The sequence below is a fragment of the Anser brachyrhynchus genome (assembly GCF_964034855.1).
Source record: "Anser brachyrhynchus genome assembly, chromosome: 1".
In the NCBI taxonomy this organism is placed as follows: Eukaryota; Metazoa; Chordata; class Aves; order Anseriformes; family Anatidae; genus Anser; species Anser brachyrhynchus.
Genome location: NC_137694.1, coordinates 66,552,355 through 66,579,208, shown reverse-complemented (window position 1 = coordinate 66,579,208; position 26,854 = coordinate 66,552,355). Strand labels below are relative to the sequence as shown.

At 50.1% G+C, this 26,854-nt stretch overlaps 2 protein-coding genes across 7 annotated transcripts in view; one reads left to right on the top strand and one right to left on the bottom strand.

The window, feature by feature from the left end:
* The first annotated feature begins 21 nt into the window (after positions 1-21).
* Positions 22-19,780, top strand: BID (BH3 interacting domain death agonist). 3 transcript variants are annotated; one of them, XM_080600619.1, is made up of 8 exons: positions 22-179; positions 12,157-12,271; positions 12,903-13,031; positions 13,511-13,578; positions 14,824-15,034; positions 16,001-16,146; positions 17,787-17,990; positions 18,828-19,780. In XM_080600619.1, the coding sequence occupies exons 4-8, from the start codon at positions 13,570-13,572 to the stop codon at positions 18,837-18,839; spliced, it is 582 nt and encodes a 193-aa protein (XP_080456745.1). In that variant the 5' UTR covers positions 22-179; positions 12,157-12,271; positions 12,903-13,031; positions 13,511-13,569; the 3' UTR covers positions 18,840-19,780. The 3 variants fall into 3 exon arrangements, with proteins under 3 accessions (XP_080456745.1, XP_080456746.1, XP_080456744.1); XM_080600620.1 differs by having other exon boundaries at positions 12,903-13,066; XM_080600618.1 differs by lacking the exon at positions 12,903-13,031.
* A 205-nt stretch (positions 19,781-19,985) lies between these two features.
* The window catches only part of BCL2L13 (BCL2 like 13), a 45,100-nt gene continuing 38,231 nt past the window's right edge, over positions 19,986-26,854 (bottom strand). For all 4 annotated transcript variants that reach the window (XM_080600383.1, XM_080600382.1, XM_080600384.1 and 1 more), the window contains one exon: positions 19,986-26,447. In XM_080600383.1, the coding sequence (XP_080456509.1) occupies positions 25,632-26,447 (816 nt within the window). In that variant the 3' untranslated portion in view covers positions 19,986-25,631. The remainder of the gene's footprint in view (positions 26,448-26,854) is intronic.

Sequence of the window (26,854 nt, the reverse complement as noted above, 5' to 3'; positions counted from 1 at the left end):
TCTCCTGTCGGCGCCGTCGGTGCCCGTTGTTGGCCGATGGCGGCGGCCCAGCGCCCCAGGGGCGGTCCGGGGCGGTGCGGGGCGGAGCGGGAAGCATGAAATGGCGGGCGCGCGGCGGGGGCAGGGCGAGAGCAGCGCTGGGACGGAGCCGCGAGGGTCGGGGCTGCTGCTCCCGCAGGGTGAGTACGGCGCGGTGCCGCCGCCTCGGGAAGGGTCATCTCCGTACCCGGGAGGGGAGGGGAGGAGCGGGAAGACGGCGGGGCCGGCACCGGCTCGGGCCATCGCCGCTCCCCCGAGGCTTCCGCGGCCGGGCTGCGCCGGGCCGGGCTGCCCCGGGCGGCCGCCGCGGTTCTCGCCCGACCCCCTCGGGCCGTTTCTCGCCCCCCCCGGTCCCTGCCCGGCGCCTCTCTCCCTGCGGTTCTCCCCTTCCTTTGTTCCGGCCCACTGAGCCCTGCCTTCAGCCGCTTGTTTTTATTTCTGTTTTTATTAACTCGCCGCCTTCCCGCCGCGTGCTGCCTGCCCACCCGCTGTCGCTGGTATCACGATGGGGCTCCCCCCTTGCTGGCTCTGACCGGCCGCCGGCTCACCCCCGCCCCGCTGCTGCTCCCGCGGCCCGCCGCCCGGCTTTGTCCCCCTCGGCTGCGCTCTCCCAGCCCGTGCGGGGCCGTGCCGGGCGCTCCCGGGGCGGAGGGCTGCTTACCGGGGGGGTGCCCTGCGGCAGGGACCCCCGAGGGGCCGCTGCCCTCCAGCGGGAGGGGTGGCTGCGGGGACGGGGGGTGGCAGCGATGGAGCAAGGGAAGAGCGGTCCCTGCCTGCGCCTGCCTCTCGGAGCAACAGTTTGCGGTGACTTTATTTTTTTAAGAACAATATTCTATAGACTTCACTAAAAATCGCGGCACCAGCGCCTCAGAACTAGTTAAACTATGCCAGCCTTTGTGCGGAAGGCCCAGGCTCCTTTCAGAACAACGTGCCCACTGCTCTGGTGTTTCCTGGGGTATCTGGGTCAAAATCTCGTAGTACGCTTCTTTCACGGTCTCTCCGAGTTGCTTAAAAGCCCTTTGGTGGAGGAAGGAGCAAGGTGGTTCCCCGGCAGGAAACTATTTCTAAGGTGTGCTTTCTCTTTCCTTGTAAAGGACTTTTTGCAAAAGTCCACTTTTGTGTGTCGGGGGGAAATGATTGGGGTTCTCCTGTGAACTTTTTTTTGGTCTGTAGTCAAACTGAAACTTTTTTTCACCTGCTTATGAAAGCATAATATTGTGAAAGATACTGGTTGAAAAGGAGGTTTTTCTGCATGGTCTTTTTTTTCCTGGCATTTTTTTTAATATAATCTTAAACCTTTTAAGAGCCTTCTTTAGGGTAAAGCAGCATCTCCTCCTTGTCATCTCCTCTGTGCTGATGGTGATGTACAAAACGGCTGGGGAATGCACTGTATAAAAATAAGTCAAACTAATAGTTTATTTGCTGGAATTTCTGCAACCTGTCCTTTCCCATTTTCCTGCCTTCTCTTCTAGCTCTCCTCTGTCACTGAGTAACTGATTGGCGGTGCTTAAGAACCAGCCAGGACAAACTCCCATTGTGCAGGTGGAGAGTGTAAGATTTGACTGTAAATCTTATGAACAGGTTGCCTGTTACTAAGAAAGATGTGAAGATCTTGTGTTCTTACTTGCCTTCTCCTTCTAGTATATATCTGGTCATATCTGCTGAATTTAGGAAGGAAAAACAGGGCCATTTGGTTAGGTGGCTTTGTTGGGTTCCCACCAGCCCCTCGCCAATTTCTTACAACCACGTTAGGCCAGCTGGAGCTGGCACAGCTGGGCTTGCTTGCTGTGAGTTCAGCTCCATGCCTAACCACACACTGTCAGCAGGATCGTGCTGCCTGTGCAAGCCTCGAGTCTCTGTTCTCGGGACTCGCGTGCTTGCACCCAGCACTAGAAGGCTGTGTTTGAGTAATGTGAGCACCTTGTAGAGGTGCTCAGTGTGGCTTTTGATTTCCATTAACTCCAGAGCAGTAAGAGCTGTGGTAATTATAATTAGGGAAGGCTGGTGTGTGTGTGTAGTCTGTGAGCACCCCTAACTGGGGTTGGTTAAGCCAGGTTGTTTCCTGGTATTGTTTTTCCTGTGTAACAGGATGGCGGGGGTCATCCTCGCTCCTCAGAAGTCTAAGGAGCTGGCAGATCAAACAGACTATTCTGTGATAGGATGAAAATGCTTTATCTGGAAGCAGGCAGGCACATAAATCCTGTGACTGCCACCTCTGGAGACCTTTCCGGAGTGGCTTGGCATCTACAAGTTATTGCTTCCCTTATTGCGGGGTGCATGGGCGAATAGGACGTAATACATGTTACAGCCTTAAGCTTGTGATAGCTCCACACAGGGCCCGCTGACATAACTGTGGAGTCGTGGCTGTGAGAGGTAGGCTCCTTGATAAAGCTGCTCCTGTTGCCCCTGGATATGAACTAATAAGCAGCAGGGGGTTGGGGGAATCGGTTCAGCCGACGGTTTTCTCTATTGACAGGAACGGTCTGCGAAAGAGCAGGTTTCATTTCCACCAGTTAGCAGTTCCTCAGTTGAATTTACCAGCAAATCTGATATTTCTTTGCATAGCACCTTCCTCTGGTTTTCTCTTAGCATGCTGTGGCTTTTCGTCTGTGTCATATTGCACATTATTTGGAGCTGGAGTTATCTTCATATCTGTGTGCTGTACCAAGCCAAATGCATGCAAATATTTCTAATTAGGGAGTTGAACTTGTAGATTGATTGAAGGTGCAAAACTCCTACTTGAAGTTTGATCCCATTTTAGTTTTGGATGGCTTATCTTGGGATGAGGGAGCTGGGCTAGTTAAAACTCATCAGTTAATGATTACAGGATGGATATAGTTGGTCCTTTCCCCAAAGATTTTGAATCTTTTTGACCCAAGCCAGAGAAGGGTAGAGGAAGGTAAAATGTAGAAAGAAATACTATGAGATGTGTGGAGCATCACATCTCCCTTTTGGGATTTGAAAGCAATCTGTTCCATAGCTTCTGTGATTGCCTTGATTTGTACCAGATGTCTGTAGGGGAAGGTGTCCTGGCATCCTGCTGTTACCCTGACTATAATGGGAAGTGAACAGGACTCTGTAGCTGCCAGTGCCAAGCATTAGACACCTTTCACCAGGATGAGATGGCATGGGTTGTTCCCAGCATGATTTTTGGAGCAGTTGCTCAAGGGTAGGGCACAGTAGTGTGATAATGTCTTTTTTTTTGTACCCATTTTTGCAACAACTACTCTTAAGAGTCCTCTAGTCCCACCTCCCTTCAGTAGACCCTTGGCTTAGTTATAGTGTTGTTAGGACTGCTTTGGGTGTGTAGTAATTCCTGTTCTTGATCCAGTCACCTGGCTTTCCTCGCTTTGCACCCATACAGCACTTCTTGGAGATGACAAAGCGTGCCTCCTGGTCATGGTGGGGTTTGGCTGGCCTGTCCTTGGTGGTGAATATGAGGAAAAGGTGATATGCTGCAATATATCCTTATGTGTGACACTCCCCACAAAAGGGGAGAGGGGTCACTGTGGCTCTAAACACCTTTTACGTTGAGTGTGTTGCTCAGAACTTGAGTTCAAAATCCCAGGCCTCTTACTCAGCTTTGGCTAAGGTGTGAGCAGGGGACCTGGGCCGTGTGTACAGTTGTTGCCCATGTGGGTGCTGTTTTTGTTTTTACGTTCACTTTTACATTTGGATTTGGTTTTGCATTCGCTTTCTGGGACAGAACATTAATCTGTTTCCTCTTAAGCTAAAACTGAAAGTGAAATAGGCCGCGTTACTTCGTGCACAGTCATGCTTTTTCTCTTAGTAAAATCCACACTTTTCCGCAGCGCTCACAGACCTACAGCCGGAGGGCCCGAAGCAGTGTCAAGGAGAAGATTGATGCGGGTGCCGAGAAGCCCTGTGCGGCAGTGAGAAATGGTGTTCCCCGGGCAGCTGCTTGGTAGTCCTGCTGCTGCAGTTTCTAAACAGCTCCTGTTGCACTTCTTTGGAAGAGAATATTCTCTTAGCTGTGTGTTCTTGTTTAAAGGTGCTTAACAGAGATTACGCTTTCTTTGTCCTCACAAAGTTGATGAGGAGTTGCTGTTAAAAGGGTTTAATTGGATCTGTGAGTGCTGTGTTGTTACCATTGCTTTTGGTTGCAGTTTGATGAATGGTTTGCTCTGAGGTTTTGGAGGATGCCTTGGCTCCTGTCTTAAGAGATTCCATCGAGGTGACTTTTTTTTTCTTTTCCCCTGGCTTCACCTGTTTAATTTCTGTGGCAGGAGTGAGAGTTGGAAATACAACACAAGAGGAGAGGGTTCTGAGGACCAGCACACTTCATGTCACCAAAGGAATGTTGTCAGGCTTCTCTGAGGATCGTCTGCTTGTACTGATGCATGGTTGGTTTCTGAAAGACAGAGGTGTTTATAGCTGTGGGGTACTTGACCTTTAGAAGGAAGGAAGCCCGTTTAAAATGCATCGTGGTGTTTTGCAGAAGTTCTCAAATACTGAGATGGTGCTGTGCATGCTGCCAGAGCAGCTAAGTGTGCAGTTGTGAAGATCTGTCTTTGTACCTCTTTTTCTGTAACTGCTTAAGACCCTCTCTTCATAGAGGGCATTCAGAGCTGGGTAAGGTGAATGGTTTCCACTTAAATTGGCCTGAGGTGTAGCAGCTGCTCTGCAGGAGGGGTGCTGAGAGGAACCTGTCCTGTGCTCAGCACTGTTGCGCAGTATCTTGGCCAGTGCCCTGCTGCCGATTGCATCAGCAGGCTTGTTTTTGTTCAGCGGGGAACTTTGGTCGGGTTCCCTTACGACGTACTGTTCCTTGCACACCTAGTCCCAAATGTCCCCTGCTGATCCAGCATTTAAAATTCTGTGCTGGGAGCATCTTTGCAGCTTCTCTTTTTCAGAAAGCACCGTGGATACTCCTTGTACTCCTGAGTCTGGAGTTCTTGTCCAGCAATATAGTCTGGAGTGTGCCACTGGTGGTGTCCCTATGTCAGTCTTTCCTCACCAGTTCCCTTCCTTGCTCCTGTGATGTTGCAGTTAGGCAAAGTCAGCTCACTTGCATCCTTTACTGGTGGTATCAGCTGTGAAATGTACCTAAGTTGCAAGGTGAAGCGGCATTCCTGACTTTCTGACTGACCCGTGCTCATGCTGGCACATGTTAACAGAGTATGGGTGTTCAAAACGAGGAGGTCTTGTCCTCTAGTTGGCGTGACAGTTTCTGTGTCCAGTCCTCCTTTCCAAGGTCTCTTGGTTGCCAGCAATTGTCTGAGCTTGCCCAGGTGGCACCTGAGTTTGTCAGAGCCATTTCTGCCAGGTGGCAGAGGCTGCCTGCTCCGTCCCTGGGGCTGGGCGCTTTGTCCCTGCTCGACTGCAGAGGCAGACCGGAGCGCAAGCAGCTGGTGCTCGTGCCCCCAGCAGGGCCATCTTCTAGATCTGGAAGAAAACCTCTAACCTGACACCGCCATCTGCACAGGCTCAGTCTCAGATCAGCATAACCACACACGCTGCAGCAGCCAAGATCCAAATCTTGCACCTTCCTTTTTGGGTGTGGAGGTCCCCAAAATACGGAGACGCGCGGATTCCCTTTGGGTCCAGCTGAATCCAGGTTCTGGCTCTAAGCGTTGGGGCAGTGCAAGCTGCGGACTTTGTGCTGACTAAACCCAGCCCTGGTGCATCCGTAGGCTGGCTTCTGAGAAATGCTGAACAGTGTTGTCATGCTGCCTCCGGCACTGGTCTGACAGAAAAACCACAGTCATCACAAGGGCCTACCTCTTCCTTTTCCTCTTTAAAGAGGACTAGCAATGCGGCAGTGCTCCTTCCTGTTCACTGACGGTGCCACCTAGGGACTGGGTGAGAGCATTTTGAGCTGAATGAAAATTAAGGCTGATGAGGAAGTGGGATGGCTTGTCCCACTAGGAAGTCATGGAACGGCCTCTGACAACTAGAGGACTGCTGTAGCTCGTGTAGTCAGCATAATCTCCAGCCAAAAGCACAGAATTAAAAATAATGCGAAACCTCTGGGAGACTAAATATATCTCTAATAAAAAGGTCAGTCTAACTCTTCTCTTTAGAAGAGTCTCCAGTACAGCTTTCCTTTCAAAAAGGGGAAGAAAACCCCCACTGAACCAGCTGCAGTGTGTCTGAGCCCACGTGCACAGCTGGGGATACTGTCCAGGCTGAGGCGTGCCCTTAGTGCGGTGTGATTGTGAAGGAGCCACAGAGAAACTGCCCCACCTAAGGAGCTTCTGTTGGTGCCAGGCCTTGGTGTCCCATTTACAGCACCAGCGCCACAGACTGCTGGGAGGTAAGTATGCAATGAAACTGTTAGGAGCAAAAGTATTCAACGTGTTTCAATGTATTTTTTATCAACAGCGTTATGGGCAAACAGCAGGTTTCTTCTTTTTCTTTCTTTGCTAGAGCGCTTGGAAGTGGTGTTGCTCACAAATCTTAGAGGAGGAAGCAAGCTGAAGCTGGAAGCGAGAGAAACGAAAGCCAACAATCTCGAGCAGTTGGCACTCATACTTGGGAGTGGGAGGGATGGATGAATTTAGGTGTCTGCTGTGTTCCTGACGGGCAGGGTATCTTCCCAAAGAGCCTAGCAAATAAATCACAAGTCATGGGGTTTGTCCTGTGCTGTGCCACAGACTTGCTGGCATTTCAAAGTATTCTGCCCCATGGCTTGCCAGCTTTACCACTTCTGAAATGAAGCCAATGATATATCCTCCCTCTGAGACACGTGCATGGAAAACGCCTGTAGTTTGGAAGCTGCTGCCTATGATGGGAAGTTCCCGAGAAACCTGAAGCCAGTAGCTGTGGTATTAGCCAGAAGGTACCAAGCAAGTGATTTGGTTTCGTGGTAGCACGTGTACAAAGAGGCTTGTTCAGCCCCTCCTTCGCCTGGCTGATACTGTGCGATATCTGTCTGCCCTCCCCAGCCCCTCACCTGAGCTCTTCTTTCCTAAGCCTTAATGAAATCCTTTAGGAGGACAGCAGGTCTCGGGGGGGTAAAAGCTTGGGGCCTTCTAAGAGCTGTTAGGGGCTGGCATGTGCTTTGCAGGCTGAGCAGTGACGAGGATAGATCTTCGGTGGTCAGGATAACATTAGGGTTAAACTTGTTAAGACTTGTTAAACTTGGTACTGCCTCATTTAAACTTTTTTTTCAGATCAATAATTTTCCTTTTTACTGTGGATTTTCTCCCTCTCCCCTTGCAAAGCCTGAGGTGCACGTGCAGCTGCTGTGCGAGCAGTCAGGCTTCTTCCACAGCTAGAGTTGTGGGGAAGGAGCCTGGTATCAGCTCCGAGCTGGGCCGTGCAGTTCCTTTTGGATTTGTGTGCTAGAAAGTGTGTGTGTGGCAGAGTGATGGGGGATTCCTGGGGACCTTGGGCTGCATGATGTGGATTTTGTTTACACAGAAATGCCTGTGGAGGTGTTAAGGACAATAGACTGGCACAGCTCAGAAATCCTCAAATAAGGAACTTGGTAGAGATCTGTGGCTTGTTTCTGACTTCGCAGTACTGACGCATGTAAAGCAGTCATGCCTGTGGCATGCTTTGGGGAGCGTCGTGAAATTGGGTGGCTATGGCTTGAAATGTGGATTTAAATGCCAGGAGACAGAGCAAGTTGCATCAGCTCCAAGTGCCCCAGTGTCCCCGTCTGTAAAATGATCCCTCCTTCTGTAAAGGGCTCCGCGGCTCAACAATGAAGCCTTTGCCTGCCAGACAGGTAAAGGCCACCGGGTCCAGAGTTGGACAAACAGGTACTGTTCCCTTTACTCCACAGTGATGTCATCCTGACTGCCAAAAATAACTTCCTTATCTCCAGCTGTCAGGCAGAGAAATCAACGCGCAGGCTGTAAGCTCTCCCCGTAATGACTGATGCCTTTTCACAGCTTCTGCTTTGAAGGCTTGAATTTGCTCCTAACCCAAACGTGAAACAAAGATAAGTATCTTGACAGTTCGCACACTAAGTGCTTTGACTGATGGCGGGGCAGTCCGGGTGTTTGTACAGGATGTGTCCTGGAATCTAGACAAGCTGTTACGGGAGCCAGCGCCACCGACTGCGGCTGGGAAGTGTCTGTGACCAGGCGGTGTCTGGTGCAGCTGGGGATGGCTAACCACAGGCCAGGCTGCGAGGAGAGGTGAGGGATCCGAGGGAAAAGTGGTGGCAGGCAGGGGCACTGCACGGCATGGATTCCTTTCTGCCTCGTCTTGGGGGTGCAGTGAAAGTGTGGAGAAGGGATGAAAGCTGATTGTGCTCAGCGTTATTGCTGTGGGGGTTCTGGGACCTATTCATCTTTGTGGCTGCCCTGAGAATAATGGCTGCTACTGAGAACTTCCCCCAACAGCAGAGCTCTGTGCTGCTCTTAGAGCAGGTGAAACCTTTGTGTGCTTTGCGGCTGTATCATGTCTGTGCGTAGCTCCTCACCTGGGAAGAGGAAACCGTGTGCTTGCAGTGGTTGCTCTCGAATTAGCTAGTGTGTGGCGGTGTACGGCCCTTCAGGATGCACACAGTACCAGCTGAGAAGTGGCGTTTGTCTTGGAGGAAGCCTCGGAGGCTTGCTGTGGAGGAAGCCACCACAGGATTCTCCTGTGAAAGCTGGGATGCGTGAGGTGACGACGTGAGCTCTGCCATCCTGTGCTGGCAGGCAGCTGGTGAGGGATGTGCTGCTCTGCCTGCAGTCGTGTTCGTGTAGCGCTCAGCCTGTGTCGTGGCAGGCACTGCTTCGGTGGGCAGGAGAGGATCGAATGTGGAGGTGTGTTAGCAGGTTAACACTTGTGTATTTGTGCTGGAAGTCGTCATGGGACTTGCAAGAAAACAGAAGTGCCTTGGGAAAGTGATCGCCGTGGTCATTTCCAGCTGTCGGATCCCAGGGAAAGCCCAGGGTGCGTGCAGGTACGTTTACATCCACAGAGGCCCATGCAGCAGCTTTTGTGCAAGTGCTACAGGGAAGCGATGCCCTTACTGTTTTAGACTGAGTTTATCTTTTGAGGTCAGACCCCTTGTGGGAAATCTGTCAGTCTTTCAGCACATTTCAGTTAGGAGAAATGCTTGTTGTGTCATGTCCTTCACAGCCCCGCAGGAGCACATGGTGGCTTTTAGGAGGAATTTTGAATAACTTTGTCTCTCTGTGCCCATGTGTTTTCTCCTTTTGAGCAGTGAGACTCCTTGGATGCTCTGCTCTGTGTTAACACAGGACAGCTTTTTCTTCTGGTGCACAGTTTGAATAGGAGGGGTTTCTTCTAATGCTATTTTTTTAATGTTTTTGCTTGTTTTGTTTTCCCACCCGGAGGTTACCTGCCCTCAAGTTGCAGTGATTCAGCTCTACTGGTCTGGCACCGTTTCAGTGCGCAGCTCGTAACTGAGCAGGCAGTGGTCACTGAGGTATGGAGGGGGAGGAAATAAGGAGATGAGAGAGATTTGCCACTGCATAAATGGTAACAAGGAAGATCAGCAGACTTACAACTGCAGCTGTGTTTATCAGTGACTGTTCTGCTGAGTGTCGTCTTGACACAGTGCTGAGCTGCAACAGAGACTGTGAAAGAATAATGCATTTCAAATAAATTGGTACTTTACCTCAAAAATCGTCCTCCATAAAATACTTTCCAAGACTTCTAGCAGTTGTAAAGCAGCCTTAGCAGGTGATCTAGTTTTACTCTGAATCTGAGTACAGATGGAGTTTGTAGTCTCCATCTCTATCTTATTTTCATTTTCCTACTAAAGATACTGTTCATCCCATAATGGACAACTTCTTCCATCCATTGGGAGACGTCTTAAAATCTTGATCTACAGCTACCAGGATTCAAAAGCTTTAATGAATTAAAATATTCAGATAGCATTGGTATGATTGCATTTGATTGTTCAGGGGTTTGCTCTTTAAGGGTCTGATTTATATTTTTTTTGAGATGCCACTAAGGAGTTTGACTTCTCAGGATGAGCTCTGTGAATATCAAAACCCCTTGTATTGATTCAAGGGAGTTACCTAAAATTTGAGGCCTCTGGAACTACTAATTATTTTTTTAAAAAAAGCTTCCTGTCTCTATAGTAGAGAGCCATTTTGTGGCAGGAAAGAAGTTATTTTTTCCTGTTCTCAGGTGTGTTTTTGACCACCCAAGTGGAACTTGTTTAGCCAAAGGCTGGAACCCCTCAGGGGCTTTCACTGCCTGGGTGGTGATTGCTTGGTGTGGGAAGAGCTCATGAAATTACCAGCTTCAAGCTTCTTTGTCTCAATTTTTTACCATATAAGTACTCGAGTGCAGTTGGGGGGGATTTTGTTTGTTTTGTCTGTTTTCTTTTCTCTTTATGTCAGGCCCTTAGCTCAGCCCAGTGGACAGGAGTGGACAACCTCTCAACTTGCAGTGAGGACGGGTGATTTTATTTTTGTGTTTTTTAAATATCTTTATTTTTGTGGATTCGCCCTGATGAGTGTAACTTAGATAAAGTGGAGATGACTCCCAGAGGGAAAGGGGATGAGGTGATCCCCCACGTATTGCAGGTGTCTCCCTGGGAGGAATGCCAGGGCAGGGGCTGCTTAGCCCTCTTCCCCCTGCGTTGAGGCTCCTGTCCTTTCTGCCATGACCAGCTTATGTGCTTTTTTTTTTCTTTGAAAAGCACAAAGAGCTTTCCAAATGTGACGATAGGATGGTCAGAGCTGTAGCCAGGCAAGCGAGGCTTGCTGCAGCTTTCCAGGAATTCACGCGAGGAGCGTGCACAGGCCGGCCTGCTCCAGCGCCCCTTACTGGCTTCGTGCGCTGGCAGGGAGCGGTGCAGGCAAGGCGCTCGCTTGGGCATGCCCCAAGCCTCCGTGCCCTGCCTCTCCAGCCCTACCCAGAGAAATGCCTATGGGCATGCTTGGGGGGGGGGGAAACGTCTGTGTGTGTCCAGAATAGATCTTTGTTCTGGTAGATTTGTATTTGCAGATTTGGGGGTGGAGCAGGGTGCCTGGTTTCCTTTCCGTACTGGAGTAGTCTGTGCCTCGCTTTTAGACCAAGGAGGGTTTCTTGCAAGTAGTGTTTCTCTCAGGCTGTCTCTTTTTTATGAATATTTGGATTGTGCCAAAGGGCTTTCCTGTCAGTGTGAACTAGTGTGCCAAAAACAAATAAAAAAAAAAAAACCCTAGGGAATCCAGATTTTTTAAAGCCACAGTTTGAGCTTTCCTTAGAAAGTTGTGACAGGTGACAAACACCGCAAAGTGTCTCGACTCCTATTTCCGTTCCATCCTCCTTTTATAAGTAAGAAAGATGGCTTCTGTTCGGGCTGACACCTTATTTAGTCTGTTTATCATCTCCCGACTGTACTCAGCTGACCTTCCAGCAGATTTCTGGAATTCCTCTCCGTGGGGAAGGAGCAGGTCATCCTGTAGCGCTTTGCCTAGGTCAGGTGGAAGCGGTCTTCGTGTGAAGTTTTGCTAGAGAAGTCCCACTCAGCTAGTTTCACTTGCGCATCTGGACGCTTACTTGTGCACAGGCTGCAGCTGCCGGGGCTCGAGTGGCACCGCACGCCGGTCAGAGCTGCAGGACACCTGCCCTGCATCTGCGCCGCCGTGCCCAGCGAGGATGGCCTCGCTTCTCCCCTCTTGAAAGAGGGGGAGACTTGCTCAGCATGTACTCGTATTCCAGAATTAGAACCTGAGCCCAAATGAGTCAGCGTGGGTTAGTCTGACCAGTTGTGCAGTAATGCTGTGGTCCCACGTGCAGCTTTTGGCATCGGCCAGAGCTGGGTGGGGATGACAGTCCTGGGGGAGCCCACGGTCGCTGCGGTGAATGTGGGATTTGAGGCAGATGTGATGTGGGCAGCACAGGCTCAGTACTACTTCAAGCCTCCTGTGGTCTCAGCCATGGTAGTTCAGGAGCTGGTGTTTAACTCGGCAGGCATTTGTGTCAAAGGATATCCCCTTTTCCCTAGTGGTAACACAAATGCCTCTGTTCTGGGCTGGATTGCTTTGAATGGAGAATGTTACATAAAAAATCTGCAAGTTGAGGCTTTGCTTAGCTTACAGGTAAGTTACTGATCTGGGTGACTCCTGAGGAGTTTGCACAAAGCCAAGGTCCTGCTGCTGACTTAATGCTAAATTCTCAATTTCCTCTTGATTCTGGGGATGCTTTATCAAATTCTCCAACCGTAATCAACATCTCTCTCTCTTCCAGCAAAGGCAAAGCCCAGGAGAAGGGTCACCCTGTTCTGTTGCAGAGCTCCTGTCAGGTCCCAGGAAATCAGAGGGGACTGCGTTCTAACCAGGCAGCACCTCTTTAGGTGGTAGAGGTGAGTGGCAGCAGTATGGATTTGAACCGAACAGAGAAATTGCATGATGCAAAGCAATCTGTTTTAGGAAGCCAGAAGTTTAGTATAATGATTAAGTGAAAAGAAGAGCCCATGGCTGAAAGGCTGGTGTGGGCTATTGTGTTTTTTAAAGTATGTTTGAGGTTGTGTTTTGGTTCTGGGGACTTCTAAGGGTCTTTGAAAAGCTGGGAAATTCCTGGTCTCTAGAAGCTGTTACTGTAGTTTCCTTCAGAGTTTGAATTCATTTCTGCTTTCACTTCCTCCCTATTTTCCCACCTGCACGCTTACCCCTCCACAACTGTGTTTTAAATAATTACTACAATAAATTAGGGTCTGTCATTGTGAGTCCAGATTTTGGTGGCTAGCTGGTGATCTGGTCGGGTGGGCTCTTGGGTGCTTTCACCCCGTTTGGGGTCAGCAGGTACCTGTGCAGCAGCCAGGCTATTGCCTGGGGTGAAGAAGGCTGGGTGGGAATGCAGTGCCTGTTTTCAGGCAGGCCCTGCTCGATGAGAGTCAGAATTAATTCTGCATGTGGTTTTGGGGCTGTTGCACATGAGGCAGCAAATGCAGATTTCAAACTGCATTCTTCCCCTCTTGTCTTGGCCTTTGCTAGGTAGTCCTGTGCGCCTGGTGCTTGCTGTGCTGCTCCAGCACCTCTCCTGCCCTGTGACTTGGGCTGCCAGGTGTGGCTTCTTGGGCTGCTGGTCTGGCCAACCCGCAGCCACACCTGTCTGGATGAGAAGTGAGCACTGCGCTCTTACCAGGCCCCTTTTTTTGGCGGGTGAGGGAGGCCACCCCTGAGCATGCTCTGAGACCCCTCCCTGCATGCCACTTCCCTTGGCACTGCCTGGGTGTAAGACAGGCTGAGGGCTGTCAGCCCTGAGCACCCACCGTGGGGGCAGGGGAAGCTGTGAGCTGTTGTTTTTCCCACTTCTGCCAGTCAAACCTCTCTGGAGGCTTAGCAGAGTTTCGTTGGTGTGACTGAAAGCCTTTGACACTTGATGCCCTACGTGTTCCTAGATATTTGTTGGAAAAGTGTTGAAACAAGCCTGAGTATATGCATGTATCTCTGTGTGTGGGGCCTTCTTCATAGGCAGCACTTTCCAGAGGCGTGGGTGTGTGTGTGGCTGTGAGACAAGGGCGGACCCATAAGCAGGACTTCAAGATATGTGTATGTGGGAGTTATTTTTTGCCTTTCACCATTTATTCTCACTCTTGCAGGGCAAGGACTTTGATCTGAAGCAGAGGGTGACAAGAGTTGCTTTGTTTCTGAACCTATCATGGAACAGGTTGGTTTCAAATGTGACTGAAGTCACTGGTTCTCTTGTGCGCTTGTTCTGAGATACCTTGAAGGGGCTGAGTTTCAAAAAGTATGGGCTCATCTTCCTCAGAGTTCATGCTGGGGCTTCTGGTGCTGCTCCTCTCCGTCATGAATACAAACAAAAAGCAGATGGAAACATCTAGTTTGCAAGCTGCTTCCTCAGTCTCAGTGTGAGACTTGAGATGCAGCTGACTTTAAGAGCCTACAATGTCTCATTAAGCAGCAAATTACGAAAACTGATAAACCAACTGACACATTGCTGCGATCAATTTATTAGTGTTTTGTGTGATATTAAACACAATCCTGAAGCTACTATTTATCACACACAAGTCTTGCTAAACACTTAAACTACTGTTGAAATGTCTGCCACTGTCTGTACCACGCTTAATGTTAAGGTACAATTCTAGCCCTCTTTCTTCTGCCTTTCCTTAACTCTTCTGACCATAAATCTGATGACAAGTCCAGTGGGTTGTTCGGGGGATTGTTGCTGGTGTCCCAGTGAGCATTGCTGCTGTCTGTAGACACCCATGCTCAGATCATGGAAGGTGTGCTTTCTCTTGATACCTGATCGTGCACCTTACTTTCCATTTGTTTCCATTTCCAGATGTGTTGCCCTTGTTCCACTTCTTTGCCCAGTCTCCTCCCAAGTAAATATGATGCCACAGGCATCTGAACGGGTTTATTGTGGAGCTTGTCTAGATCCCTTTCAAAAGGGAGAAGAAATGCAAACTGTAGATTTTGGAGGCTTATGCTGTTCTCTGCGTTCCCCACCTTGTTACTGTTCTGCTCTGATATTTAAATGGGGAGCTGTTGGCTTAGTTCAGTACAGGAGCAGAATGCCCAATTCCCAAATAACTTTGAAATGCAGGTCTGTGAAAAGAGGCGGGTGACTTGTACTGAGTACACAGCTGTGGTCTAGAAGAGTTCTGATCAGGGATTTAGTCCATGCCACTGCTAGAAACATGCAGGAAGAGGTGAGCTGGTGCCTCCACTGCGGGTTGGTAAGAACAGAGCCATCTAGTGTTAGCCATCAGACAGTTCAGTGTGCGCACATCCAGGAGTTGGCGTTAGTTTGCTCAAGTCTTGTCAGTTGGGCATCATCATGCAGTGGGCCCAAAGGAGGCCAGAAGAAGGTGCTCACCGATTGGAAAACAGAATCTGCACAGACCTACTGAGTGGGACATGGGCTTAACAGTGATTCCTTTATGTTTAGGATATCCATAGCGATGGATTTAACCAGATGGAGTGCATGCTATTGTTTGCTTTCCTGGAGGAGTCCTCTGGTTGTGAGTTTAAAGAGCAGCTGCCATCCCTACGAAGCCAGGGGATTGTGTACCCTCTGCAAGACATCCTCTACTGTGACAGTGATGGTGAACTTCAGACCGATGGGAATCGGAGTGGCCACTTCCAGAACGGTGAGCAAGGTGAGTGCTCTTTTCTCCTTCCTACATGCCTTCTCTGAAGGTCGCAGGCTTTTTTTTCCTTCCCCTCTTTACTCTTCTGCAACAAACCATCAGTAACGTTCTTTCCACTGAGAAACTTCAGAGTTAATGGTTGTGTTGGCTGGGATTTTAATCCTTGGGGTAAGACAGCTAGTGCAGTGTATCTCCCTGTGGATTTCAGGACCGCCTGTCTGCAGCACACCAGACAAGGGGCACAAAGCTGGTACTAATGATTGCTGCCCTTGCTGTGATCTTAAGCAGTTCTGCTAGCCTCACGCTGCTCCTCAAGGAGTTTGAGTACTTGGGTTAGGTTTTTGGAGCAACTCTTTTTCTGGTACTGAATGAATCCCTTTGTGCTGTACCAGTGTGGCAGAAATGGCTTCTCAGTTTCTTGTGCTGTTCCTGTTTCACTAGCCATGAGCAGCGTGGCTGTTGCCCCTTGCCCAGGATGTGTCAGCTGGCACACTGATCTCAACCCAAGTAGCACGAAGAGTTACTTGTCTACAGTAAATATGCGTCCATCGTGTAAAGCTGTATTGATTTCACACCCCAAAGCAACATTGGGAAGCTCTGCCAAAAGGAGGTGCTATGTTTCACACTGTTCCCTTTCCCTTCCTAGAGGGGGTGTTGGCTGTAGCTGTCCTGCACAAATCTTGGCTGGATATGTTCTGACTCCCCTCCTCAAGTTTTTTGTTTAGGGTAATGAAGCATTTTACTTACGCTACACCTTAAAAAGCTATTTGCTTCTTAAGCAAATGTCTGGCAAATGAGGAGTTGGCAGCACAAGCGACCTGTAGTACAGGCAGCTGTCACAATAAGGGAGAGACTGGAGGTGGATGGGGAGGAGGCTGGTAATAGCGATGGGCAAAATGTCATGGGTCAGCTTACCTGCACTGAACCCAGTCTGACTGCAGCCTGTGAACTAAATCCTGCTGTGTGTGTTAGCAGTGTTTGACCCTGAGGTAAATGAAGAAATTGTCCGGACCATTGCTGCTCAGCTTGCTGAGATTGGAGACCAGCTGGATAAAGAAATCAAAGCAAAAGTAGTAAATGATCTAGTGCAGCACTTCCTGAATGAGAATCTGTCTAGAGAGGTGAGTGAAAAACAACCTGACTAGTAGATCCACTTCCAGCTTGCACATCCTTCCTGCTGTAACTCAGAAGCATCAGGCTTGTAATGCATCTCTTTGCTGTTCTCATGCCTTAATTATTGCAATTTTAACATGCAGCCCTAACACTAACCTTCGATGCAAAGATTTTACTAGAGCCAATGCTGTGATGGACCTGTATGCTGTGGCAGCCTTTGCCCTGCCAAGTGGGTTACTTGTGCTCTTTGTCCCCTTTCTGCAGATGGGGAAACAGAGGTAGTTGTGGACAAGGACTGACTTTCAGAGGTAGTTTGTCCTTTATTTTGTTGTCTCAAGGGTTTATCTTTAAAAATCAACTGTCTGGTTAAGGTTCAGTATTTGTCCTTAAGATCTTTGAACTCATGCTGGGTCCTGTATGTCTGTTGCTTGTCACATGGGCAAAACTTGAGCACTCCTAGAAGCTTGGTTTGTGTTTATTACAGTACACTGTGAGACAGCAAGTAGTGAAACCCAGTGCTTCCTTCTATAGCGCCTTAACCCTTTAGCTTACAGGCTGTCAGCGTTGGGAGTAGCACTGGGGTTTGGCCTAGATGGGTGACCTGCTAAAGAGGCCTCTCTGGGTGGCACCTCCACCACTCCAATGCCGTGTCTGTCCCACCAAATGGTGTAATGTGGCTTGGTCCTTGGCCCAGCATCTACTGTGCCTCACTGCTCTGCACAGGAAATAATTGGAGGCCTGTGGTATTAAACCTTCCTCTTAAGGATTGGATCCACATCTGGATCCAGAAGCAGTTTGCTTCCCCAGGGCCTTTTTGGCATCTTCAAGATATAACTGGTTATTTGGCTTGTTTGTCTTTCTCTGCCTGTGATGAAGCTTCCTATGCTCCAGAAGCTAGTGCTGCCTTTGATTTGAGGGTATGCCCTTTCTGAAAAGGCAGGACTGAATTTTTTGGGGTGTTTCTTTTTGTTCTGTCCCCCAGCACTTGGCAGGTACACAAACTGATAGCATTCCCCACTCCTTGGGTCTTGCTGTCCACCCGGTTAGGTTCCAGACTTCAACTTTATTGCCTAAGCTTTCAGTCCTCGATAAGGCAGAGACAAACATGACCAGGCAGACCTTGATTTTTTTTCAAACTAGTGGTGTAGCTTGATGTGTGCATGCACACATCCTGCTTGGGAAACTGATCCTGGGAGCAAGACAGTGTTCTGAGCCTGGACCCTGTCTCCAGCTCCTGCCTGTTTGAAGGCTTTTCTTTGAAACTTGCCTTGTTGTCCCCCCCCAGGCTGGTGCCACTGATCTTCCCTCTGTTTAAGGTAGGTTCCCCTCACCTGGGAGCCCAGGAATCCTGGGTCATCTCAGGACCAGGCAGGCTAGGTGCAAATCCTGGGGAGGCGTGGTGACTGTTCCTCCCTGAGCACGAGGCACTGTCTGAATCTTCCAGTGTTGTTTCCATTGTTTTTTGTCTTGGGTGAGCAGCTGAGCTCTGAGGTACCATCCTTACTGCCACCAGGGGGTGCCTGCGAAGGAGCACAGCACCTCGTGGGGTGCCCCTACAGTCATGTGGGTCACTGGCATGGTGCTGGCTGTGCCAAGACCCCTTTCTCCCACAGCTGCTGCACTGACACCCTCTCTTCCCTCCACACAGGAGATAACCCGGTGCCTGTCACAGGCTGTGGAAGTGCTTGCGAGAGCCATCCCCTCAGACCTGGAACGAGAGAAGGCCATGTTGGTGCTAGCAATGGTCTTAACTAAGAAAGTGGCAAATAAGGTGCCCTTCCTTCTACAGCGTGTCTTCAGCACCACTGTGAACTACATCAGCCAACACTTCCACGGCTACGTTGCCAGAATGGTGAGTGCTGTCACACAGCCCTGCGGCTCTGAGAGTTACAGCCAGACTTAAATGGCTTAGGTCGTGTCCCACGGGAGTAACCAGCTGCCTGCTCTGGGCTCTGGCGGCTTGGTGGGGAGGAGCTGCCCGTCCCTTGCAGAGCTCTGACAGCCTGATGCGCTGAGCAGGGTGTCACTTCTTCTTGCCCCAGTCCCGCAGCAACAAGCAGACAGAGGGGATTTATTCTGTAGGGCAGAAAGACGTGAGGGGTTGCCTCTCTTGTCCATGCAGCCACCCTAGTGGCAGAGAGGTGGCCTGGGTGTGGAGTGCTGCAGGGCAGTGGGACAGCAGCCCCCAGAGCGCCTGGCTCGTGTCTGCCTTGCAGTGCTCATGTTAGGAGGCAGCGGCACTTCAGTGTTGCTTGGCGCTGCCCTCCCCTTCGCTCAGCTTAGCCTGAGGGGGGTGAGCTGCTGCAGGAACCTGTCGCTGCTTTAAGAGACCGGCCCCTGTGCTGCCACGGAGCAGGGCGGGCAGGCAGATGGCTGCGTGTTAATGGGGAAACAGAAGCGGGGCCCGGGTAGGGTCTGCTCCCCTGGGACTGCTGGTGGCCCCACACCCCTGCCATCCCAGCAGAGAGCAGCGCTGGGGTGGTGGCAGAGCCGCAGCACAGCAGGTGGCAGAGTTGAGGCAGACTTCGTGGAGCTGGAGAGGCAGCGCTGCAACAGGCCCCTGCCCGCTCCCCTGCAGCACAGGCCGTGCTGCTGCTGCCTTACCCTCCCTGGGGGCTGCAGGCACAGGGCTTGTGGCTGGGGCGAGGCTCTGCGGCTGCTGATGCTGGTTCTGTTTCTTTCCCTCCAGCTACGCGAGTGAGAGATCTCCAGCCCTTGGTGTGGAGAGCGGGTTTCTGAAGACTTTAACATCTGGATTTGCTCAAATTACTTCTGTTCTTAACTTTGAAATACAGCTGTGAAAGGGAAGGCAGAGCTTTGTAGATAGGCTTTTGTAGACTAGCACGGCAATGATGGTAGTGTGAGCTGCATGACAGGTCTGCCAGTGCCTGTAAGGTAGAGTGCTTACCCTTGTCTATTTCACCAGCTTGGGTTTTTTCTTTTCCTTTTCTTCCCCTGTCCCTGTTGGTAGCAGATGTAGTGCAGGGAGGGTGCAGTGGGCACTGAGCCATCCCTCCCTGTGTTTCTCCTTGCCAGCTGATCGGTTCTGCAGGCTGTTGTGCTGCAGCTGGGCCCTGCCATGTGTGAGCCCTTCCCAGGAAGGCAGCGAGCTGTAGAAGGGGTGGTTTATCAGCACAGCCCACCATGGCCTGCGTGTGTGTGGGGGATCAGCTCCATCTCAGAGGGGTGCTGGCAGCAAGCAGCCTTTAAGAAAGTAGGGATGTCTGGCTGGGGATGGCTAAAGTGAAGGTGCTACATAATCAATCCACATCAACCTGTGGTTGCTTGAAAAATCAAAACAAACTTTAGGTACAAGGGTGACTTGTCGGGGGGAATGCAGTCTGGCTATGCTGGAGGAAAGGTAGTCTTTAGCTTTAGCGCAGCTTGCCAGAAAGAGAGAGAAGGTAACAGCCGTGTGCCCGGCAGTGTACCTGGCATCTCTTGTCAGCAACCTCTTGTGTTTGTGTCTCAGGTTCAGCTAACAAATGTGGACTCAGGGTCTTTGATACTTGTAGCAATCACACACAAGGTGGCTGAGGTTTTGGGGGTGATTCAGCTGCCCCTGAAGAAATTATGTAAATACTTCAGTGTTTTTGCTCATTGTTTTTTTAAATAAAAATTGTCTGTTCTCATGGCAGTACACTTATTAAGAATGTGAATTTCTACCTGTTTCGTTCTCAGGAGCTGTCAGCCTTTTGCGTGCATTCTTGTGCCATTCTCCTTATGATGCTGCTAGTGGTAACACAGCTGCACTCTGGTCATGACCTTGCATAATGAAAATGACCTTTTATTGTTTGTTAGTGTCTGCACTTGAAGGGGGGGAAGGAGGAAAATAACACAACCTAGGTTTTGTTTTTGAAAACTGTACCATTTATTAAAGTGCAACCTGGGGGCATGGTCTTACAGCAGTGTCCCAGTGGCAGAGGGAAAAAGGTACATACCCCTTCACTTAAACTGAATCTAGAACAACAAAGCTGGAAAGAACTTTCTTTTAAAGGTGGAAACACTTTTATTAACCAAATGGCACAAGAAGCTTTAGACAGTTTTCCCCAAGAGGGCTGCACTTGCATATTAAAAGGAATAATACGACCAGTTCCTTGGGCAAGGGGTGACCTCAGGCCCCTTCAGGGTCTCTTCCCCCAGGCAGTCCTCTCGGGAACAGAACCTGACATCCCTTAAGTCAGCCACTGCCTGCTGATAACCCAGCAGAAGCCTAGTGGAAGATTTCCCCAACATACATGTGTCAGAGTCAGTCCCATTAGACTTTGCTACTTCAATCAAGTGGGTTTTAGCTTGACGCTTGAATAAAAGCTTATACTGCAAGTTAAAAATGGGGAGATGCCCCCTAAAGGTATAGCAATAAGATGCATCCTCTGCAGCTTGTTCTGTCCAAATCAGTAGTGTTTCCTTGCCTCCCCTGCAAATACTGCAGGGAGATCAAAAGCAGCTTCCACTGGAAGCTCACTGTAGCTCCCTCTCTCCTACAGCGTACCCATAGACTCCTAGCTAGGAGGAAGCAAGTCAGCCTACCTAAGAGACCGAGACAGGGTCAGCTCTGAATAGAAGAAAAAGCGATCAAGTCATCTGAGTGGGGCGGTGAAGCTGAGCAGTGTGTTCTGGTTCCCCTGGATGTATTGGTAACACCACAGCCCACCCCTTCCGAGCTGCTGCAGGTTTCGCTCCCCAGCCGAATACACGAGCTGAGAGCGTTCGCAGCGGCAGCCCAGCCCAGGAGCCACGGCATAAAGCCAGCCCTCTGCTCCCTGCTCTGGAGCAGGCCCGTGAGCTGGTGGTACTAGTGTGAATACTGGTGGATTAAATGCTAACCCCGCCCACCCCCCCTTTTCTTTTTTTTGCATGGCAATACTTAGCTCACACTTCGAAGCGCAGCACAGATGCACACAAAGCGCCGCTGCTCCTGTAACCTCCCTAGGCCTGAAACTAGGCAGACCGAACCACGTGGCAGTCCTGCACAACTTCCCCCATCAGCAGGCACAGGCCATAACGTGCCTCCCCTCACCGTGTTTCTCCTCCTGTGCACCCTGCACCTGTACAACATGTGTACAGGTGAGTCGCCATTCACTGTGGGTCATGTCTGGAATGAGGCGTCCTGCTGAAGGCCTGGGCTATACGTACCCGCTGCAGCTGCGGGGGGCAGGGTAGGGGAGGTGCTCACTTCTCTCCCTCCCCCCCATGTTTCACAGCAAGAGACTCCAGTAAGTACAGTCTCAGATACACATTTTGTAGCACGAGCGTGTGCTGGTTCAGTGAATGAAAGCCTATGCTGCCAGAAGCACTTCTACTTTAGCCAGGATAACAACATCTACCTTACTAGGGCTTTGCTACTGCTGCCACACCACTGTGGCTAAAGGTAGGGAAGGCTTTCTGATCTCGGATTAGTTTTGTCTACTACAGTCATTACAATGAAAAAAGACTAAGCTGCTCAACTATAGTACTTTTTTCCTCCATTTGTGCCCATCAGAAAGCCTTGCTTAGTTTAAAAATACAGTCCAACTCATTAGGCTAGCTGCGATCAGAGCTACATGAAAAGGAAACAGGCTTCCCGCAGCAGAACGTGCCCTATGCAAAAGTGCTCAGCACTACAGCTGCCAGCCTGCCCTTGAGCTGCAGACCCCAGAGCACAGCCCCCAGCCCAGATGCGGCTCGGGCAGGTTGGACAAAGCCAACTGCGAGCACCACACCAGCAGGCACAGCACCATCCCTCCCACACTTAAACTGGCATCCAAAACCCAGTGCGACACAGCAACGACTGCACTTCTGCTTCATCGGCTGCTGTTCAGGCAGGTAAGTACCAGCAGCAGGCAGGTGCTTAACAGGTCAAAGCTGACCAGTCTGCAAGCTCGTGCTGCTCTCCTGGCTGCTCTAGCTTGCTCCTTCCTTGGGCCAGCTCTAGTACTTTAAGCAGCAGTTCTCATCAATATTTAGGCAGCCACGTTATCCCTGGGAGCCTCTCCTGCCCTATTCAAGGAGCCTGCCTTGCGCTCACACAGCGCACGGCTGCCTGCTGTGCTCCTTGTGTCCCTAACTCGGGCCATGCTCCCAAGCCAAGTCTCGGCTGTGTCCAGAGGCATTCCAGAGGGCAGCATTTCACATGTTTTGCAGATCCAGCCCTTTGTTTTATCTCAGCTCGATGTGCTGCAGACCAGGATAAGGTGAAGAAGAAAGAACGGGTCTAAGGTAGATACTTCATTAAGGTACAGGCCACTCAAGGACATATCGAGGCACTTTTGGGAAGGGGATAAGTAACACAAATGGGAGCAATTCTATATGCCTTTTCTTAAGTATACAGCTACTGCCTTTGCCAGCTGCAAGAGAGGTTGCATCATGAAGTTCAGGGTAAAATAGACCGTGCCATTTAGGATTACTTTACTATACTCAAAGATAAGAAAAAGTGCTTCCATTTTCTAGTTCATGCCTGCAACAGAGCATGAAGCCTGGCGCTCAAGTCAGTAAGAACGCTGGGGTCTGCGCTTACACAGCCCCGCTGGTGACTTCCAAAGGGCCTGTGCCAGCTCTGACCACAGGACTCCAACCTCAGTAGAATCCAAGTCCATAACCAACCCTTCTAGCTAGTGGAGTGTTCCTAGAGGAAAGAGAAATACATGACAGATTTTCTTTCTAAACACACAGAGGGACGGGGGAGGAAAAGGTACAAATGCTTCTTGAATTGTCAAATCTATAAGACCCTAAAGATGGGAAGAACAACAAGAAGGGGCCACTCAACCAAATTACAAAGCAGTGCAGCTGATGCAAAACACCAGGTACTCAAGGCTTTCACACCACCATGAAAATGCTTAACAACAACCACAACAACATTTCTTTTCCTTACTACCGCTACTGCCTTCTTCAAACTGCTGCGTACAGAAAAAGATGCTTACTTAATGTCCCATCAGGCTCCTCACATCAGTAAGCTAGGGACTTTTCCCTAGTAGATTTATTGTCATCTGTCCTGTACTCATCTCCTACACTACAAGTAAAATAACCACATACAGAGAAGAGCCAAAGGAACAACTTGCCCCCACCAATTTGCACACAAGTTATCCATCATAACCATCTCTGCTTCAGAGTGGATTTAGGTACTTCTGCGTAACCCACTGAGCAGCTGCAGACAGGGCATTCCGCAAACAGGTGCCTCACCTTCAGTAAGGAGATGGGGTTAAGAACAGCCCCATTCCCAGCAGCAACATGCCCGGCAAGGACACAAAGCCACCAGCAAAGCAGCAGGAGGGGAGGCCTCTCCTGTCTCACTGGGCAATAAAGCAGCCCTTGCCACCTGGCACCAGCCTCCTACCCTCAGAGCTCACACCACTCATCAATAAACACTGTTGTGACGTGAAACGAAGCAAAACTGTAAACGCATGTCTGTGACAAAAGGTGCATAAAGACGCCTCTCCCCAGAGAGGAAAACCCCCATGAGGTACCAGGAGGGAGCACTTCGATGGAAGAAGGCCGGCACAGCACAGCAATGAGAGAGGGCACACGAAAAGATTAAAAAAAAAAAAGAAAGCCACTTCTATTTTGCAACCTAGTGTATGTTTAGTTTTTATGCTGATTTTTTTTGTTTTAAGGATAACCTGCTACCTCTTACACGCAAGCAAAAGAGCCATCTATGATCAACAGTGGAGTCCAGAACACCCGAGCGAGCAGCAGTACATATGTAACACTCCCTCCTCTCCGCATTCAACCTCACACAGTTCAAAACCCAAGTTTTCTACAAAATCCACTCTCAAAAAAGCTTAAACAAAAAAACTCCCTAGACTCTGCCAGGTTCTTACTGACTTACCAGCATACTGGGATATGGGGTGGGATAGGAAAATGTGGCAAGGATATGCTAAAATAGAGAATATGCTAAAATCTCTGGATTATCAGATTACTTAAGAAACAGGCTCGTTACAAGAAATACTCTAGACAACGTTGTTTAGAAATAAAGTACCTTGTGTTTGTGCTTTACGAAGAGTAAGCTTATACAGGAAGCTCACATTTCAATTTCCATATTATCCCAAGTCCCCTTTCACCTACCTCCATCTGTTCTAAGCCACAGTGCCAGCATAAACCCTCAGAGATGCATCAGTAATTCTGCCTGGAAATCTAAGCTCCGGCCCAGAGAGCTGCAGTGCAGACAAGGACAGACACAGACGTGCGCTGGAAGAGGACCACTTGCGGCTGGATCTGATGTGACTTGTGCATGGTAACACACGTTCCGGGTTTCTCTTTACACACATTGGAAATGTTGTGACTGCAGGAAGAGGGGGTTGTATTTTTCCAAAGCAACTGCCTCATCATTTGTGAACCTGCAAATTTAGCCAATTACAGGTTTGGAATCGCAAAAGAAATTGCACTGAACAACACTGCAGGTCAGCTCAGGAACGGACAAACAGGAGACGTTTAATGCTGCTCTGCGTAGCTACTAGAACCCACTGCTCTGCATACCTGGGACTCTGTCACAGCCAACACCGAGTTAGGACTAAGCACGCTGTGCTTAACCTGGGGACGACAATACAGACCGCAGCAGGATACGGGGCAAAACAGCGTTTAACCTCTGAATTTCACAGGGAGCACCAGCGCCCCTTTCACACATAGTTGTGCCGTATCTTTGCTGGATATACTCTGGTGTCAAAGCACTCATCAGAATGGCACTGCGTCCAGCATGAATTTGCATCTCTGGTAACTCGGGGGTGGCAGTAAGGTGGGCGGGCAGGAGCGTAGCGAATGGATTCCCAAACCAGCGAAGCGCAGCGCAGCACCCCTCCCGCCCTCCTCAGCGGCCAGAAGTGCCGTGCTGCGCCTCTCCCCCACGGACACCAGGGTGCTCAGAGAGAACACAGCGACAGAGGCAGCATCTTTATACGACGGGGGCTTCAAGAACTGTTAGGGGCCAATCCAGGTGTGAGCAAAGAGGTAAGAATAAGCACTCTCCCACTTGGGTTTAGGGGGAACCTGCGAGGTTACGAGGAGCAGTGCAGTACCTGAGAGGAAGCCGAGACAAAAGGGAGACCAGCCTCTCGCTACAGGACTCGGGTTGGCTAACGTTTTGTTAGGGAGGGCTCGGGGCGCAAAGGGAAGTGACAAGACAGCACAGCTGCAATAGCGGTCAGTCTGAGAAGCCAAAAACTCCAGGGGTTGGCAGCAGCTGGCTCTCCCCTTCCCCTGGGGATTCTCCGTTCCAGTTCCTAGAGTATGAGCACCCCTTTCTTCAGCACCTGCACTTAAGTTCTTAAATTTGCAGAATTTATTATTATTATTTTAAAAATACCCCTGTACTTTAATCACGAAAAACCAGTCCCCGCCCCAATTCTACTAAAAACATGATTGTCCATAGCTGGAGGCTTATTGAATGACCTCACCCCGTCACCATTACGTTACTCAAATGTCCAATTAAACAGCAGGCAGCTCAACCTTTAGGTAACACAACTACAAAAATTGGATCGTGCTCTCTTCTCTCCCCCTCCTCCTCCTCCTCCAGAGAGCTCTGTTACTTTTTTCTAAGCGCCAGCGCTACTCCGACCGCCACAGCTAGTATCGCCACTGCAGCAGCCCCACCGTACAGCAGTATAGATTTCCCTTCCGGCAATAAGATAGGCTTCTCCTCTGCAGCAGAAGATTTCTCTTCTATTTCTTCCAAACGGCCCTCTTTCCCCACTTTTTTTTCCCCTGGAAGCAGTATTTTCTCAGGTTCTGGTGCAGCCTTTTCTTCTGATGGGGCTAACTTTGGGACAGGTTTACTTAATATGGGGATTTCAGGTTCAACAAGCTCTTCAGACGCTTTTCCCTTTTCCTCCTGTTTTGTACGCGGAAGCACGGAGGGATGTGCTTTTTCAACAGCCACAACTTCAGCTTGAGGTGGTTTTACTTCCTGTAAAGAAGCAGGGGGTTCTGGAAACGCTGCCTGCATAGTCTCCGCAGCAACTGCCGACACCACCGCTTCCTCAATCCCCTCCGGTATCTCTTCCTTCTCCACGTGAACAATATCTGAGTTGGAAGAGTTGTTCTCGCTCCTCTCTTCGCCCCCTCCGTTGCTGTCCAGGCTTTTGACTTCTTCAGGATCCATGGCCACTTGCTGCCAGGACTCGGGTCCCAGGGAGACGGGCAGGCTCTCCGTGTGCCAGCTCTGGCTCGCTGACAGGGAGACGGGCAGGCTCTCTGACTGCCACGACGTGGTCACCGTGGGGGACTCCGGGGGGCTCACCTGTCCTGAGTTGTCGCTGGTCAGGATGTAGATGTCATTGCTGTCCTCTGCGATGAGGCTGGGGTACTCCTCCTCCTCAGATTCCAAACTGAAGACCGTCCCCTACAAATGAAAAGGAGGAACAACACATGAGCAATGGCTTCAGCATCACGTGCCCTGCATGGGGAGGAGGAGGACACCTGGGAATTTAGTAAGGCTGGCAGAAAACTGAGAGGGCCTCTGCAGGAGCGGGATTTGTCTGACCTGCGTTACGGAAGAGATTACAAAACCCAGCCGGTGCAACTGGGACTTGCAGGGAATGGAACCCCATTGAAGAGCTTTGCTGTGAGCTCCTCCTCGCCCTGCTGTCACCTCATCACAGTACATCACCAGAACATACCATTTAGGCATTATTGCTCAGAGAAGAAGAAACTGAAGTCCAACAAGCATGTGAGCAGAGCTGAACACCACTTCCCTCCCCGTTTTGTGCACATGCTCTGTATTGCTTCTCTGTCTAACAGGGTTTCTGT